The 13905-nt window shown below is 54.3% G+C and overlaps 5 protein-coding genes across 5 annotated transcripts; 1 reads left to right on the top strand and 4 right to left on the bottom strand.

The window, feature by feature from the left end:
• Nucleotides 1-1769: 1769 nt before the first annotated feature.
• Nucleotides 1770-2987, bottom strand: pup3 (proteasome core particle subunit beta 3). The gene is made up of 4 exons (XM_025542932.1): nt 2849-2987; nt 2765-2783; nt 2240-2694; nt 1770-2186 (listed from the first exon to the last, which is right to left on the bottom strand). The coding sequence occupies exons 3-4, from the start codon at nt 2672-2674 to the stop codon at nt 2043-2045; spliced, it is 579 nt and encodes a 192-aa protein (XP_025400712.1). The 5' UTR covers nt 2675-2694; nt 2765-2783; nt 2849-2987; the 3' UTR covers nt 1770-2042.
• Nucleotides 2988-3127: 140 nt separating this feature from the next.
• On the top strand, nt 3128-5033 carry BO70DRAFT_312577 (putative UBX domain protein). Its single transcript, XM_025540218.1, has 2 exons — nt 3128-3444; nt 3504-5033. The coding sequence occupies exons 1-2, from the start codon at nt 3308-3310 to the stop codon at nt 4891-4893; spliced, it is 1527 nt and encodes a 508-aa protein (XP_025400711.1). The 5' UTR covers nt 3128-3307; the 3' UTR covers nt 4894-5033.
• Nucleotides 5034-5801: 768 nt separating this feature from the next.
• Nucleotides 5802-6950, bottom strand: BO70DRAFT_395281 (60S ribosomal protein eL36; the record flags this gene model as incomplete). The annotated part of the gene is made up of 3 exons (XM_025546523.1): nt 5802-5882; nt 6336-6521; nt 6903-6950. The coding sequence occupies 3 exons, from the start codon at nt 6948-6950 to the stop codon at nt 5802-5804; spliced, it is 315 nt and encodes a 104-aa protein (XP_025400710.1).
• A 356-nt stretch (nt 6951-7306) lies between these two features.
• Nucleotides 7307-8925, bottom strand: BO70DRAFT_386434 (uncharacterized protein; the record flags this gene model as incomplete). Its single annotated transcript, XM_025545824.1, has 6 exons — nt 7307-7751; nt 7858-7953; nt 8029-8411; nt 8473-8577; nt 8648-8667; nt 8766-8925. The coding sequence occupies 6 exons, from the start codon at nt 8923-8925 to the stop codon at nt 7307-7309; spliced, it is 1209 nt and encodes a 402-aa protein (XP_025400709.1).
• Nucleotides 8926-9731: 806 nt separating this feature from the next.
• BO70DRAFT_334269 (MDM20/NAA25 family protein) lies at nt 9732-13237 on the bottom strand. Its single transcript, XM_025541010.1, has 8 exons — nt 13052-13237; nt 12655-12930; nt 12403-12579; nt 11961-12301; nt 11626-11902; nt 10811-11573; nt 10641-10753; nt 9732-10592 (listed from the first exon to the last, which is right to left on the bottom strand). Exons 1-8 carry the CDS (start codon nt 13184-13186, stop codon nt 9846-9848), a joined length of 2829 nt encoding a protein of 942 aa, XP_025400708.1. The 5' UTR covers nt 13187-13237; the 3' UTR covers nt 9732-9845.
• Nucleotides 13238-13905: the final 668 nt, after the last annotated feature.

Here is a 13905-nt window from a genome sequence, read left to right as displayed (position 1 = left end):
TCGGGGCGAAAGGTGTCCGCAGACAGAGCCAAGGTCACCGATCTGCAGACGATTTGTAAAAAAGGGAGGGGGGGGGGTGTGAGGGCGTCCTGTTCGTTGGGGAGTATTTTTTTCCCGGCTTTCCCCCAGTTCTCTCTCCGCTTTGAAGATTCTGTAGGTGATGCGCAGGAAGCCCCGGAATTAGGCGTCGAGGGTCCTTTTCTTCTCCCGATTGAACGATCGCTAGGGGTTCTGTTGATTATCCAGGGTTGGGAGCGCTTCTTCGGATCCGCGTGGTGTCGAGGGGTGAAAGTCGGTCAATTGCCGGGGCAGAGATGAATGACACAGACCCCCGGAGAGACGGGCGGATGTGGGCAAGGTGGGAAGAATACAGCGGATGCCAGCATGCCAGAGCGCAACGGCCAGTCGGACAGCAGCAAAGGGGGAAGAAACACCCGGGGTCGAGGTCGAGGGGGGAGGGGAGTGGGCTGGGGCGGATGGGATGGGATGGGATGGGAGGAGAGGAGAATGAAGGGAATGACGAGCGGACGGCCGGGCTGGACAGACCGACAGGAATGAATGGGACGAGGAGGAGGGAAGAAGCGAGAAATCGATGGGGCCAGTTTGGGCCGATCGCCAGGTCTAGACGCGGGGAGGCTGAAACGGAGCGAGAGAGACTGAGAGAACAGACAGAACAGACAGAACCACCGAGTCAATCGGGCTGCAAAAGGACTCACAGGGCAGAGAAGGACGGGAGAGAGGGATTAATTAAGGTTGGGAGCGTCTTGGTCCCAGTGGTCAAGTGGTGATTCTTCTTGCTGCATGACTGCCTGCCTATATGCTAGACTGCTACTGCTAAACTGCTAACCGGCTAATCCATCCATCCACCCATCCACTACCACCACCATCATCATGACCACCACTCCACGGGACGGATTGCCCCATTTGAGCATCATTCTGGTCGCACACCGTGTTCCAAGTAATGTGGCCCAGGCATCTATCTAGTGTGCCAGGTACACACCCACACCCACACCCATGACCAGGAACCCGTCTCCGGCCAGCGACCAACCAAGCATATCAACAGGATTCGCGGTATGGATCGATGGATGGAAGGCCCTTTGTCAACCCGCCCGTCTCACTGGCGCAAATCCCATGGACCGGCGGCCCCCCGACCCAGACTCCGACCATCGTACCCGAGCATCTCCTACCACTTGTGCTTCATCTCTGCCTCCTGCAATATCCAGCACCAGCTGGTCGTGGTACATCCCACCTATAAAATTCCCTCGCGCCCTCGTTCCCTCGCTCATGGTGGTGCTGCCCTCCACGCATGCACGGACGGGGGTCTCGACCAGGGCGGCCATCTGCCACTCTCTGCAACTGTGCCATCCGGACATACTGGACGGAGTCCTGCGGCCGACTGTCCCCACCGGAATGGATGCCTGGGTATTGCGTACTGGGTATCTACCATCTACTGGGTAATAATAATCATAATAATCGTAATAATAAAATTAACGAGTGATCGATCAGTCTACTACACCTCTGGGAACCCACCGCATCGGATTTCGTAACTGTGCATGGCCACGACGCCAGTCGCCTACCCTTACTTACCTGACCGGAGGGTGGCATACAGAATCAGGGTAGCTATCTAGCGGTGGTGGGATTTACGTGCGGCATGCGAGGGTGTCGGGCTTCTACTGACTAACCATGTCCATGTATTATTATGTATCCAACCTGGAAACGAACAACGCATCGAGCAGACGCCTCCAGTTCCCACCGTTAGGCTTGTCTGGGTTACGCTGCCCTCCATGGAACAAGGTTAGGTAGGCATGGAGGCCCGCGATGGGCCCGGCTTAAAATTCAGGCCAGACGTCTAGGCCCATGCATGCATGGATTCAAGGGTTTAAATTCGTAGTCCATCCTCAATTTCGGGTTACCCCGTCTCTATCGACCGCACTTATTATTGAGTCGAGACCTCCGGCTCCCGAGACCCGGTCGAGAGACGTAGCATTAGAACAGACGAACAGCGTGACATTAGAAAACAGAAATACTCCGGACGATGCTATCTAATCTTGACGTCCCTTCAGTAGCCGCTTGGTGACCTTGTCTTTCTCTATGATATACACCTGTGCACCCCAACCCGACAGGGCGTCTCGATCGACGGCGCTGAGCAGGGCTTGCGAGATGGTCTCGAACAGATCCTCCGCAGACTGTATGACGAGTTAGCACAACCGTAAAGCCAGCCGTTCGCCAGGGGACCTACCAAGTCCGGCTCCCACAGGCCCTCGCAAGTACCAAATAGCTGCTCGCTAGCCGTCCCGCTAACAATGAAGTCCTTCGCGAAGTCGATACACCCGATACTGTCGAAACCGCAGATGAAGGGCTTCCCCGTCGTGCTGTTGATTCCGGCGATGACAGGGCTGACGAAGAAAGGCCCGAACCGCTTCTCGTATAGCGACGAACTGACCAGGTTGGCGAGGGTCTGGGGGGCGATGTTCCGCTCCTCGCGGAGGCGGTACATGTTCACCTTGTAGCGGAAAAGGTCCGACACGGTCGACACGTCGGTGGCTAGACCGGTCAAGCCGAGGAAGGTGGAGGGGCCGTAGTTGAAGATCTTGGGGAAGTTGTTGGAGACGGTCAGGGCCTGCATACCCAGCCGGAGATCACAGGCGATTGCGACGCAGTCCTTGCCCACCATGGCGACGCAGGCACCGCCATCTATACATCGGGGAGTCAATATGCGGGGGAAATCTAGGGCGTGCTAGAGCGTGCTAGAGCAGATACGTACTGATATCGAAGGGGGAACTCTGCGGAGGAGGGAGGTCAGCTGGGTTGCTTTCGGGTCAGAAGAAGGGTCACGCAGCACACATACCATGGTGAGCAGAGATTGCAAAACTAGAAGCTTAGTCCGGGATTTGGTATGACTTGTTGGCTCCGAATTAGGGGAGGGGCGGAGGTTGTGAGCTGGAGGGAGGGAGGGGGAGGCGATGGGAGATGGGGGATGGGCGGAGGATGGATGGATGGATGAGTGAATGAAGCTCTGCCAGCAACGCGTGGAGCCGCCGAGCTTCTGCCGATGACGCTTGCGCCCGCTGCCTACAGCGAACAGCCACTCCGCCCAGCAGAACCCCAACACCACCATCAACATCCTTCCTCCGCCTACACATCCCACCCCCTTCTTCTGGTATTTTTATTAGATGGGAGTCTGATCTACGTGCCTACAAGATAAGCGAACGCCATCAAACAATAGACAGCGAAACCCGCCGTTCCCGTTTCGTCTCATCGTCAAACCTCCCCTCCCCGCCCCGCAACAACTATCGGCTCTCAAACCATGAGCTCCCATGTCGTGGTCCTCGACTCGACAGCTCGAAGGGCTACGGTGAAGACAGCCCCGGGAAAACACCTCACCGATATCCTCCAGGAGGCCTGCACAAAACTGGGTGTCGATGCCGATCAACATGGATTAAAGTAAGGCTCAGCTACCCTGACCTCTCCAAGCTCACCAGCACTGACGACGATTTGTCAAGGTACAAAGGTAAACAACTCGACCTTTCACTGGTATTCCGTCTCTCGGGACTCGCTTCTGGAGCAAAGCTGGAGTTGGTTCAGCAATCCCGATCGCCGTCCGTCGTCACCGTCGCGCTACAGCTGCCCGAATCCGAGGCACGAGGGGCACCAAGCAACAAGCGGCTTCTGGATAAATTCCCCAGCACGACAACGATATGGCTGCTGCTGCGCAAGTTCGAGGCTGGAGTCGCCGGGGGCGCGCCGACTTGCAATCTGACTGGGCGAGGCGTGCCCAGTGGCACTGAGGGGGCCGGAAGACTATACTACGAGACCCCGGTCGTTCAGATTCTGGAGCGCGAGCTCTCCTCCTTCACCGATCTACAGAAATCATTAGCACAGCTGGGCTTCAACAGTGGCAATGTCCTGTTACGGCTGAGTTTCCGCCGGACAGAGGAACCGTTGGAGGAGGCGATGGTCAAGATCCAAGACTACTTCAAACCTTTCGACGACGCAGTGCCCAAGACCGAAGAAACACCCGCCTCTACGGAGCAACTGTCAGAGGTCGATACCTCCAACAAGCAAGACGAGCCACAACAAGCACCCACCTCTGAACCAGATACTCCCTCAACCTCGGAGCCAACCCCTTCAACCGACTCTACATCTCCTGCCCCCGCCGCAGAACCCACCGAAGTGCCAACAGGCCTATCTCGACCTGTAACAGTATTCTCCCCACCATCCAACGCCACGCCCCAGTCCGCCCAAACCACCTACAACGAAACTGATTACATCCCTTCACTGGAACACGCCCAAGCCCACCAACGTCGTCTCAACGCCACCTCCCGCCCCCAACGACTCCCCACGGACGCCGAAATCGCCGCCAAAGCGGCCGCAGAATCGGAACGCCTCGCCGCCGTCTCCGAAGTCGACGTCAAAGTCCGTCTGCCGGACCAAAGCCAAGTCGTCGCAAAGTTCGGCCAAGAAGACACAGGGAAATCGCTCTACGACTTCGTCCGAACCTGCCTCTCCCCGTCATTCGCCAACGAGAAGTTCACCATCACGCACTTCCCCTCCGGCACCCCTGCACCCGGAAAACGAATCCAGAATGTCGTCCCGGACTCCACCCAGTCTCTGTTAATCAAGGATCTGGCTATGATCGGCCGTGTCCTGGTCAACTTCACCTGGGATGAGACTGCGTCGGCGACCGCGAGACAGAGCCGTGAGCTTTTGAAACCGGAGTTGCGGACACGTGCCCAGGAACTCAAGGTCGAACAGCCCCCCGAGGTGATTGATACCTCTGAGGACGTTAGCGGACCGAAGCCCGGAGGCGCGGGGGATGGGGGGGCCGGGAGAGGAGAGAAGCGGAAGCCTGGAAGCATGCCGAAGTGGTTGAAGTTGCCTGGCAAGAAATAAATCTGACGATAGATGCAGAGGTAGTGAACGGCCACCATGATTCATGTCAATTCATAATGTCTTGAGTATGTGTGAGGTCCAAGTATGGACCGTAGAAGCGTGAAGCACTATGTAGGTAGGACATACAAATTACTACCCTTAACAAACAAAGACATACATCCATCCCTACGAAATTATCACCACTACCCTCCAACGAACAAGACAATCTCAAGAACCCAACCACCCACCCCGACCTGAAACCAGGGGTATAGTAGTAGATTCCATAAATTTCAGTTTCTTTCTTTTGATAACCCCGCCGCCAGCCATGACCCACCACCACGAGGACACTGACAGACCAGCCAACTCGGGGGTAGATCAAAAAGCAAAGCAGACGGACAAGATAGACCCCCGGCCCAACGATTTCAACCAGAGTCAAAATCACCAGGCGATTACAGCCCGTCCAGCCCAGTCAGCCTAACTAGTGAGTCAGTCATTCATAGCATATCATTGCAAGTCCCGAGCATCCCATGTATAGTTAATGGATGGGGGACAATACAACACAAGGCCAGACCAGATCAGACCAGACCAGACCAGACCAGACCAGAGCACACGCCATCATCAATCATCACCACCCATCATCACCATATCCCATTATCCCAGCCAGCCAGCCAGCCAGCCTATGCACTTCCAGCACCCCACACGCCCAGCACAACCACCCATCTACTCATAAAAAAGAAAGATTCTATTTTTTTTTTATAAAAAAAAATTTGTTTGTACCGCATGGAAGAGAAAAAGAGGTATTATTTTGTTTTCTCAGCCATTGCAAAACTTTCATTTCATTTTTGTTGGTGGGGGTTGGATAGTTTTCGTTATCTCATTTTTTGGCTAATAGGAGAGAAAACTGAGAACAGGAAATGAAGAGAGAAAGTTTAGTGACCGAGACGGCGGGCCTCGGCGATGACACGCTGCATGTCCTCGACCTTGGCCTTTCCACGGGAGAAGGTTCCGAGCTGTGGAGATTTGTTAGCATGGGGTTTCTTGGGGGATGCGGATGAGGGAGGGGGTTGGGACTGGGTTGGTTGAGTGGTTGGTTGGTTCGGGTTGGGTGCTCGTTGCTCGTTGCTGGCTAACTGGCTGGCTTGGTCTTGTCTTGTCTTGTCTTGTCTTGCTCGTTCGGTCGATTGTCACGTATGATTTGTCGGTAGGTTGGTGATTGATTGATTAATTGACTTGATCCATTGTGTCTCAGGCGTCAAGTTCGTATGAAAAAAAAAGTCGTGTCGTGGTAAGTAAAAGGGCGAGCATCAAATCCCATCGTCGAAAATGTTGAGTACATCGTGGAAGAAATCATCGATATCGAGACCGTAACCAGACAAGACGAGCGAGCGAACATCCAACCGACCAACCAAGCCTTCAATCCAGCCTCCCTCTCTCCCTCCGTCCGGAGTGAAAAAAAAACGTACCCTCTTCTTCGCGAGCTTACGAGCGCGCTTGTCCTGAGTGTTTCTCAGGAGTTCGATGATACGACGCTCATAGGGGGCAAGACCGACAACCTCGCGGGCGATCTCACGAACGAAAGCCGTGCGGCGGGAAGACTGTCCCTTGGTACGGCTGACCCGGGTCTTGGGGGTGTTAAGGGCGGTGGTCTTCTATAAGATTGGAAACAAGAGATGTTAGTCTGTCTCCAGTCTGTCTGTCTGTCTGTCTGTCTGGGTGTTCGCGATTCCGTCATGGGGGGGGGGGAAAAGTGCATGTGTATGTCCATGTCCGATAAGATCCAGTCGAGTCGGGCAAATTGTCTTTTCTTCGTACTTCTCAATTCCTCCTCTTGATCATAAAAGGTTTCTTCTTGCAGAACTTTGCCGGACATGATATCCCCCCAGCCCTTTGCATCATGTATTTCCTCCCATTGCTATCCAGATACCCAATTTCATCGACTCGATTCGACTCGACCGGACCAAATTTTCCATGCGCAAAAAAAAAAAAAAAAAAAAACTGCAAATCTCAAATCAAGACAGGGGACAACGTACGTGGCCCTTGTTCAGCCCGACGATGATTCCGGAACGTTCCTGTGCCATCTCGACGGTTGGGACGACTGCGGGTTGGCGACGACGGTGGTTGCTGGGAGGTTGTCGAGTTCGAGGTCGGCGGTGCGGATGGGATCGCGATGGAGTTTGCTAGGTTTTGGTTGGCCGTTGCGGTCGTGCGTAGCGAGGGTAGGGCTTAGGGTTTTCGGGGCGCGGCGCGGCTTTGCTTTGTCACCCGTAGCCCCCTGCCTTGGTGCCTGAGGCGTCGGGAAATAGTATGGGGTTTGGATGGGATGGGGACAATGGAATTGTGGAGTCAATTTGGGTCTGTTCGTGTCACGTATCTAAAGCTATGCTATTTACTTATTACTACTACCGCTACCAGTATTGTCAAGTTGCTCCTGCGCTCATGTCCTCCCCCCAGGTCCCGATTCCACATCGACTTCCACGATCTTGAGAATGCCATCCCGCGGCTCGCATCTCTCGCCGTCCCGGCCTCGGAGACTATCTACATTCGAGTGGAACCCTCGCTCCCCATCTCTCTCCGCAGTAGCTTCGGCAGTCGTATAGCACGTCCCCTGGAAAGGCCCGATCTCCGCCATCTCCCAGTCACTCCCGGCCACCAAATTAGTCCTGCTGGGGTCCCCCTGCCACGGGCGGCGCACCGCAGGCTGATGGACGGCTTCGGATCCGGATCTATTGCCGGTGCTGACCGATTTCTTCATGAAGGTCGAGAAGCTCCCCGTGCTGATGCTCCTCACGAGCGTTTTCGCTTTTTGGGAGGTGTGCTTGTAGAAGGTGGGGAGGGCGGGAAGGCTGCTTGCGAGGATTCCGGATGTGATTTCCGCTGTACTATCTTGGGTTGAATACGGGGGGTTGTGTTAGTTACCTGGGCGAATGGCTGGGGGGGGAATTGGTTCGCAAGTAGGAGAGCTTGGGGCTTGGGAGTGGTGCTTACGTCCACAGGAACTCGGGAAACCAGTCATATGTCTTGTCGGTTGAGTATCTGTTTCCTATACTGACTGCGAGTCGCATCACGCTGGAAATGCACCCGCTATATCCCAGGGCAATTAGCACCATTCTCTTTGGTCATGGGAAATCCCGGCTAAAGGGAGAGTAATCGGCTTACAAGATGCCCGCTGCGAATATCGCCGAGATGCCTAGCTTCCTGCGCACCGTTATCTGCAGACGCCATACACACAAGATAGGCATCAGGAGCATGATGATATCGGATACGACGTTCACGATGGAGGTCACCAAGATCGGGATATTAATGTTGATGCAATGGCCGGGGACATCTTTATCCCAGATCCTGGCGCGGGGGGTGCATTCGCAGATCTTCACGACAGTGTCGGCGAAGTAGAACAGAAGGTTCAACGCGATGATGAGCTGGATGAACCAGAACGGGTTGCATTTGGGGGATGGGGCGAAGACCCGCACGTAGAGAAGGAAGATGGACAGCTTGGTCACGAAGATCAAGGGGCCGTAGAGGATCTGCGATGCGTTTGCCAGCTGTACGTGGTCATTAGCGACAGTGGGTGAGTAGTCCGAGTGTACCGATAGCCGGACGTACTTTGGAGAACTGGCGCAGGTCAGAGGCGTCTACTTCCCACTGATGGACGCCACTTCCATGTCTGTCCGCCTCGAAGGCGAGGATGGCGTATCCTATCAAGCCGAGCTAAGGATGTGCTTATAAGTGCATGGACCAGCAGGCGAGGACGGACGACATGTGAACGTGAACTCCATACCCAAGCCAGACAGCAAGTCACTAGTGAGACACAGAGGAAAGTTTAGCTTGGTGGCTTTTGTCCAACCTCGCATCCAAACCTTGGAGACGAAAGGTTTCAGATTTCAGATCTCACATACAGTCTTCCCACCCCGGGGCCTTTGTGATATGGAGTTTGGAATAGAGGCGCATGGCGATGCAGAGAGTGCTCACGGCGAGACACACCGTCTGGGTGGCTACATCCCACGGCTGTAGTGAGTGTCGGTAGCTGTAGGGAGGAGATATTGAGGAGTCGTCCATGACACTGCCCGTCACCGGAAGGTGGGAATGGATAAGCTAGCTGGTCAAGAAGACGGTCGGATCTGAGAAGCTGGGCTTAAGAGCATCTTTTTAGCAGTGGGCGACGGGGGGGCAGAAGTGACACATTCCCTTCCCTTTCCTTTCCTTTCGCAGGTTGAACAGCGGGCTGGCGTAACTGCACGGTTCTGGCCCTGCCATGCTTGCTTGGTTTCTTGCTGACAGGACGGGGCCATGAGGATCAAACACACGAGGGGCCGACATGACGCTGGCATGGCGGTACCCTGGACGCAAGGCAGCATCCGCCTGATGGAGAATGGCTGCGTGGCACGAGCATGAAACTGGGAGATGAGATGCCGTTGGAGGCGGTTTGCTTCTCAGTCTGCAGCGGCAGTGTGACCCCTCCCTTTCTTTCTTTCTTTCTTTCTTTCTTTCTTTCTTTCTTTCTCTTCCCCTGCGCGCCAGCCTTATCTGCAGTCAAGCGACAGGGCCAAGGAACATGAGATGCCCCGCGCATCGGATTTGAATCAGGACCGAGACCCAATCTCAGAATCAAGGGATAGGATGGCCCCCAATACGCCCTTGCAGAAGAGGATCGGCATTCCCACTCTCCCGGCCTGGTGAGCCTGGGTTGAACTCCATGGTCGCATCTGTCCTACGTGCCGGCTGCTGCCCATGCTGGCTGCCGGCCTCTAACGGTGCAACCTGCAGCAGAATCTTCCGAAAGTTGAACCGAGGCGGTGATACTCTCTGGTCGATTGCATGGGGGTTCCCACGGCACATATAGCAAACATCACTGATGCGAGTAAGACGGGGGCTCGATCGCCGTTTCTAGGTATATAATGCTCAGACGCCAATCAACGTCTCTCTCTGGTAACGGTATATTTCACATGTATGGCTTCATGGTGTACTGCATTCGCTTTTTACAGGGTGACGGCAAACAGCCCGTCAAGGCCTTCTTCCCAACTCTCCATCAACTCACCACAGAACACTTCCAGGGTAGACATCTCCAACGTCTTGTCTAACTCAGCACGAAGCTGAGAACCGTCCTCGCTGACAGAACCGGCCACGACCAAGTCGGTCAGGGAGCCCAGCACGCCGGGGGCAGAGATGTGGGATTTGAGCGCGCGAATGTTGGTCCGGATACTCTGATGGACCTGGCGCATCGAGTCGGCCAGCTTCTCGATCCGCTCTTTCGGGAGCTTGCCCTTGGTGCCCTTCCGCACAGCAATGGCGGAGAGAAGGGACACTGCCTTGAGAGAGTCGAGGGCGATGAAGAGGTCGTGAAGGTACCTCCAGGTCGGAGCAGTGGGGACATCACCTCCCAAGAAGAGTGCCGTGTTGGACATGACGGGAGAAACGCTAGCGTCGTTAACAGTCACATCCTTGAGCTTGGAGTCCAGCCATCCTTCTACTACGGTGAGACAGCTATCCACCTGCTCGGAGGTAACCGATTTAGACCCGTTCACGAACAAAGTCAATGTCAGGATGCTCAGATGTATCTTGGCACTTTCGATCTCCGCCGGGGTCATTTCAGCTTCCGCCTCGGGTCCCACAATATCCTCAAGACTTGGCAATTCAGGTTCAGCAGACACGGGCTTTTGAGCCGCCATAGATTTCAGGAGACCAAAGAGGTGGTCGGTCACTCTGGACGATTTGATCCATTGATCCTAGACTGGTCAGCCGCATCCGCAGCGCGGGACGGAAGGATAACTCACACGAGGCAGGGGTCCCAGGCGCATCCGCTCCTCGAATGTGGCCTGACCAGGGGCTTCGCAGTTCATGAATGCATCGAAGATACGCTGGTCCACTAGCGGCGCCGTGTCTCTCGCTGTTGGTTGCAGCCAAGTAAGCTTATGTTGAGCAGCTGGGATTGTTTGAGACTTACCCATCTCTTCGTAGCGACCCATGGGGTCTCCCCCAGCCAGTCTCTGCATGCGTCTCACATCCAGAGCCCACATTCTGCGGCAGATACTATTCTTAAGACGCTTCTGCAAATCAATGGTTCCTTGTATGTTTACGTAGCTTCCATAATCCAGCCCCTTAGACCGGTTCCTACCAGTTGTGACATCCGCAGTCCGATAGAAATTGAGAGCCTGAACAAACGCAGTCTGTGGGCTGAAGTCTTTGTACTCTGCGCCTTCAATTGGCGGGGCAGAGTGTGGGTGGATAGTTGCAAGGCGTGTGAAAAGGTTGTGGGCCACGGTCTCGTACTGTATTTGCTTGACTGAGAGTTTGCTGAATGTTTTCAAAGCAAGAGATGCGGCACCAAGACGAAGGTAGATCCGCACAAGTAGTAATAATGCCTGGTAGTTGTGAGGGGAATCGACTAAAAGACGTTCCAGGATGGCTGCCGCGCGAATCAGGGCAGTATCCTGGACATTTTCACTGCTTCCAGAAGCCCATGCGCCACTAAAGCGAATCAAGCTCATGGCCGCGAGTAGACACAAGTCATCGCTAGGCTGGCTCTCGATTGTCGAGGGAGCCTCGGTCTTGTCGGGGCGCTCAACTTCACGATAGACCTTCAAGCAGCGGGAAACATAGTCCTCAACCTTCTGCTTAGAAGCGTTGGCTTCGTCCGCCGAAAGCAGAAAGCAGTATTCGCACTTGAGAGCATTGATCGTTGCAACGTTGTTAGACGGGTTCTTTCCCTGAATTAGCAGATCAGCTTGCAGTCGCATCATACAAGTGCTTGTGGCTTACATCGGTCTCCTCTTGGGCCTTGGATAGATACTCCACAAGCTTCAAAAGAGAAGTCTTGTCTAGCGCTGGTGCATAGCTTCGCAAATCTCCAAAGCAATAAAGCTTGTGCTTGCCATGGTCGAAATAATCCTGGCAGGCAGAGACCAAGTCCTCGGCCTTCAGGTCACCCGACTGGAAAGACCAGTGGGTCATGTCAAGTCGAGCCAATCGTGCATTACGAGACTTCGGGATCGACGCAATGAAGTTATCGAGGAACTTCCGTGTCTCGGCCGTAGTGCTTGGGAAGTCGTTAGCGGGTACATGTACTTCGTCATATGATCCAGTCAGGGACCTACTCAGGAGTGTTGATCTTCTGGGTTGCAACGATCAGCAGGTGCCAAACGGCCCAATCATCGCGCTCTTGAAGCGCTTTTTGTTCAGCTTCATTAGTAGGAATTGCAAGCAAGCCCTTCGTGTATTCCAGGCCCTCGGTCCACATCTCGGCCTTCTCCAGGGCAGAAAGCTTATCTCCGACAAAGGCCCAGTCATTCTGAATGACGCGTGAGCTGATACCGAGATTCTCGCTGTCGAGAATCTTCACAATCTCAGCATTACGCCCTTGGGATTCGAAGATCTTGATCAGCAACAGCAACTCCTCAGCCGTTTGTATAGCTCTAGGAGGGCTCAGCAATTCTTTCTGTTTCGGAAGTTTCAAACATCACCATCATGCCACGAAAAGGTTATAGTTGCCCCGCAGAACAAGCGACAAGAAGTTGGGGAAGCCGGGACAAAACATACCGGATCGGAAGGAACACTCTCCGCAGCCTTGGACACCATCCGGTAGGCCAGCATTCCGAAAAGTTTACGGTCCGCGTCCGAGCTAGCCGCATCGACCGAAATGAGGTAACTCAGGAAGATAGCCCAAAGATGGTACTTCCTTGTCTTAGGGAAGTTGCTCTGGAGCGCCATGGAAGCCTATGCAACCCAACGACAACGCGATAAATCAGCCCTCATAAACCCGGATATACACATGTATAGAACACCACCGACCTTTTGCGCCGACTTCCAGTCGTCATCATCGAAGGCATTCTCGAACCACCGCATCTGAATATCCAGGTCCTTCGAGCTGGCCTTCGAGGCCTTCTCCCAGATGCTCCGCAGTGTCGCCTCATGGCCGGGCATCTTCTGCAGCGTCTCGTGGAGGATATCCAGCGTGTCGAGGTCCGTGGTGGCCGGCTCGGCCTTGCATAGTTCGAGGGTCTCCGCGACACCACGAGTGCGGTGCACTTCATCGGCGTGACTGAATAGGACGTTCGCCTTCCATGCCTGTTGAGCAATAGTACTGAAGTCAGCAGGTGTATTGGTGTATGTTTACAAATTTGCGGTAGTCTGGATGCTGCGCCTCTAGAGCTCGGGGACAGGAAATGGAGCTGACGACGTCACCTACCTTGAGAAACCGCGTGTCTTCGCCCTTCTTGATCCGCTTTTCAATCAGTTGAAGAGCCTGCTTGAGATTCTGGCCGTCAATGGCATCTTGGATCTGCTTGTTCCGGCGCTGGAACACGGCGTCATTGGTGGACATGGTGGGTGGAAGTCCAGGCGGAGCGGATCGGTCAGTGTCGATTGATGTGCGTCCGGGGGGGGGGGATGATCGAGGCGTATGCTGCGCGGTCAGGCACAGCACACGGTGTGCGGGGAAGATAGTAATAGGGCGAGGATGAGGGGAGAAATTAAGGTGGCTCGCCATCCTTTATCGGCTTTCTGCTGAGTTTGGTGGGCGGGGAAGCTCATCTGGAAGGCGGTCACGGCCTGGAGACGCGATCCCCATCGCATCGTCGACCGTTGGCAACGGGGTGCTGGATGCTGGGATGCTAGATTGCAGGAATAGATATGATATTTTCGGGTTTTGAACATGATAGTCAGATCTTGATTAGTATGTAGCGTAACGGAAAGTTGTTCGATGGACGTCTTGTGTCATAGATGCCGGCTATATATTTCCGGCACTCTGCCTAGTACTTACCATGCCGCCTTGACAAACGGGGATGCAATGCATTGCACAAAACCTAAGTATCCAGTACTACTATCCAATACTACACACTAATATACAGAGACGGACAAGCCTACAACCCGAAGAATAGAGGAAGGACACATAGAATACAAAGACTGATAATATACAAGCATCAACCACCAGCTCGAAAGCAGAACCCGAGGCATAGAAACGCCAGGGAAACACACCCAAACGAGACGGATTTTTCTAACAGACCAGGCACTGGATCAGCAAAGATCAAGACTTAATGCTGG

The sequence above is a fragment of the Aspergillus heteromorphus genome, assembly GCF_003184545.1.
Source record: "Aspergillus heteromorphus CBS 117.55 chromosome Unknown BO70scaffold_8, whole genome shotgun sequence".
Classification (NCBI taxonomy): Eukaryota; Fungi; Ascomycota; class Eurotiomycetes; order Eurotiales; family Aspergillaceae; genus Aspergillus; species Aspergillus heteromorphus.
This window is presented reverse-complemented; position numbering and strand designations above follow the sequence as displayed.

Excerpts from the sequence above, each read along its gene's own strand:
- BO70DRAFT_334269 (XM_025541010.1), bottom strand. The coding sequence starts at position 13,186 with ATGTCCACCAATGACGCCGTGTTCCAGCGCCGGAACAAGCAGATCCAA. Across the intron at positions 12,302-12,402 it reads AGAGTGTTCCTTCCGATCCG|AAAGAATTGCTGAGCCCTCC; the intron begins GTATGTTTTGTC and ends CTTCCGAAACAG. Across the intron at positions 11,903-11,960 it reads CAGAAGATCAACACTCCTGA|CACTACGGCCGAGACACGGA; the intron begins GTAGGTCCCTGA and ends CGACTTCCCAAG.
- pup3 (XM_025542932.1), bottom strand. The coding sequence starts at position 2,674 with ATGGTGGGCAAGGACTGCGTCGCAATCGCCTGTGATCTCCGGCTGGGT. Across the intron at positions 2,187-2,239 it reads GCCTGTGGGAGCCGGACTTG|TCTGCGGAGGATCTGTTCGA; the intron begins GTAGGTCCCCTG and ends CTCGTCATACAG.
- BO70DRAFT_312577 (XM_025540218.1), top strand. The coding sequence starts at position 3,308 with ATGAGCTCCCATGTCGTGGTCCTCGACTCGACAGCTCGAAGGGCTACG. Across the intron at positions 3,445-3,503 it reads GCCGATCAACATGGATTAAA|GTACAAAGGTAAACAACTCG; the intron begins GTAAGGCTCAGC and ends CGATTTGTCAAG.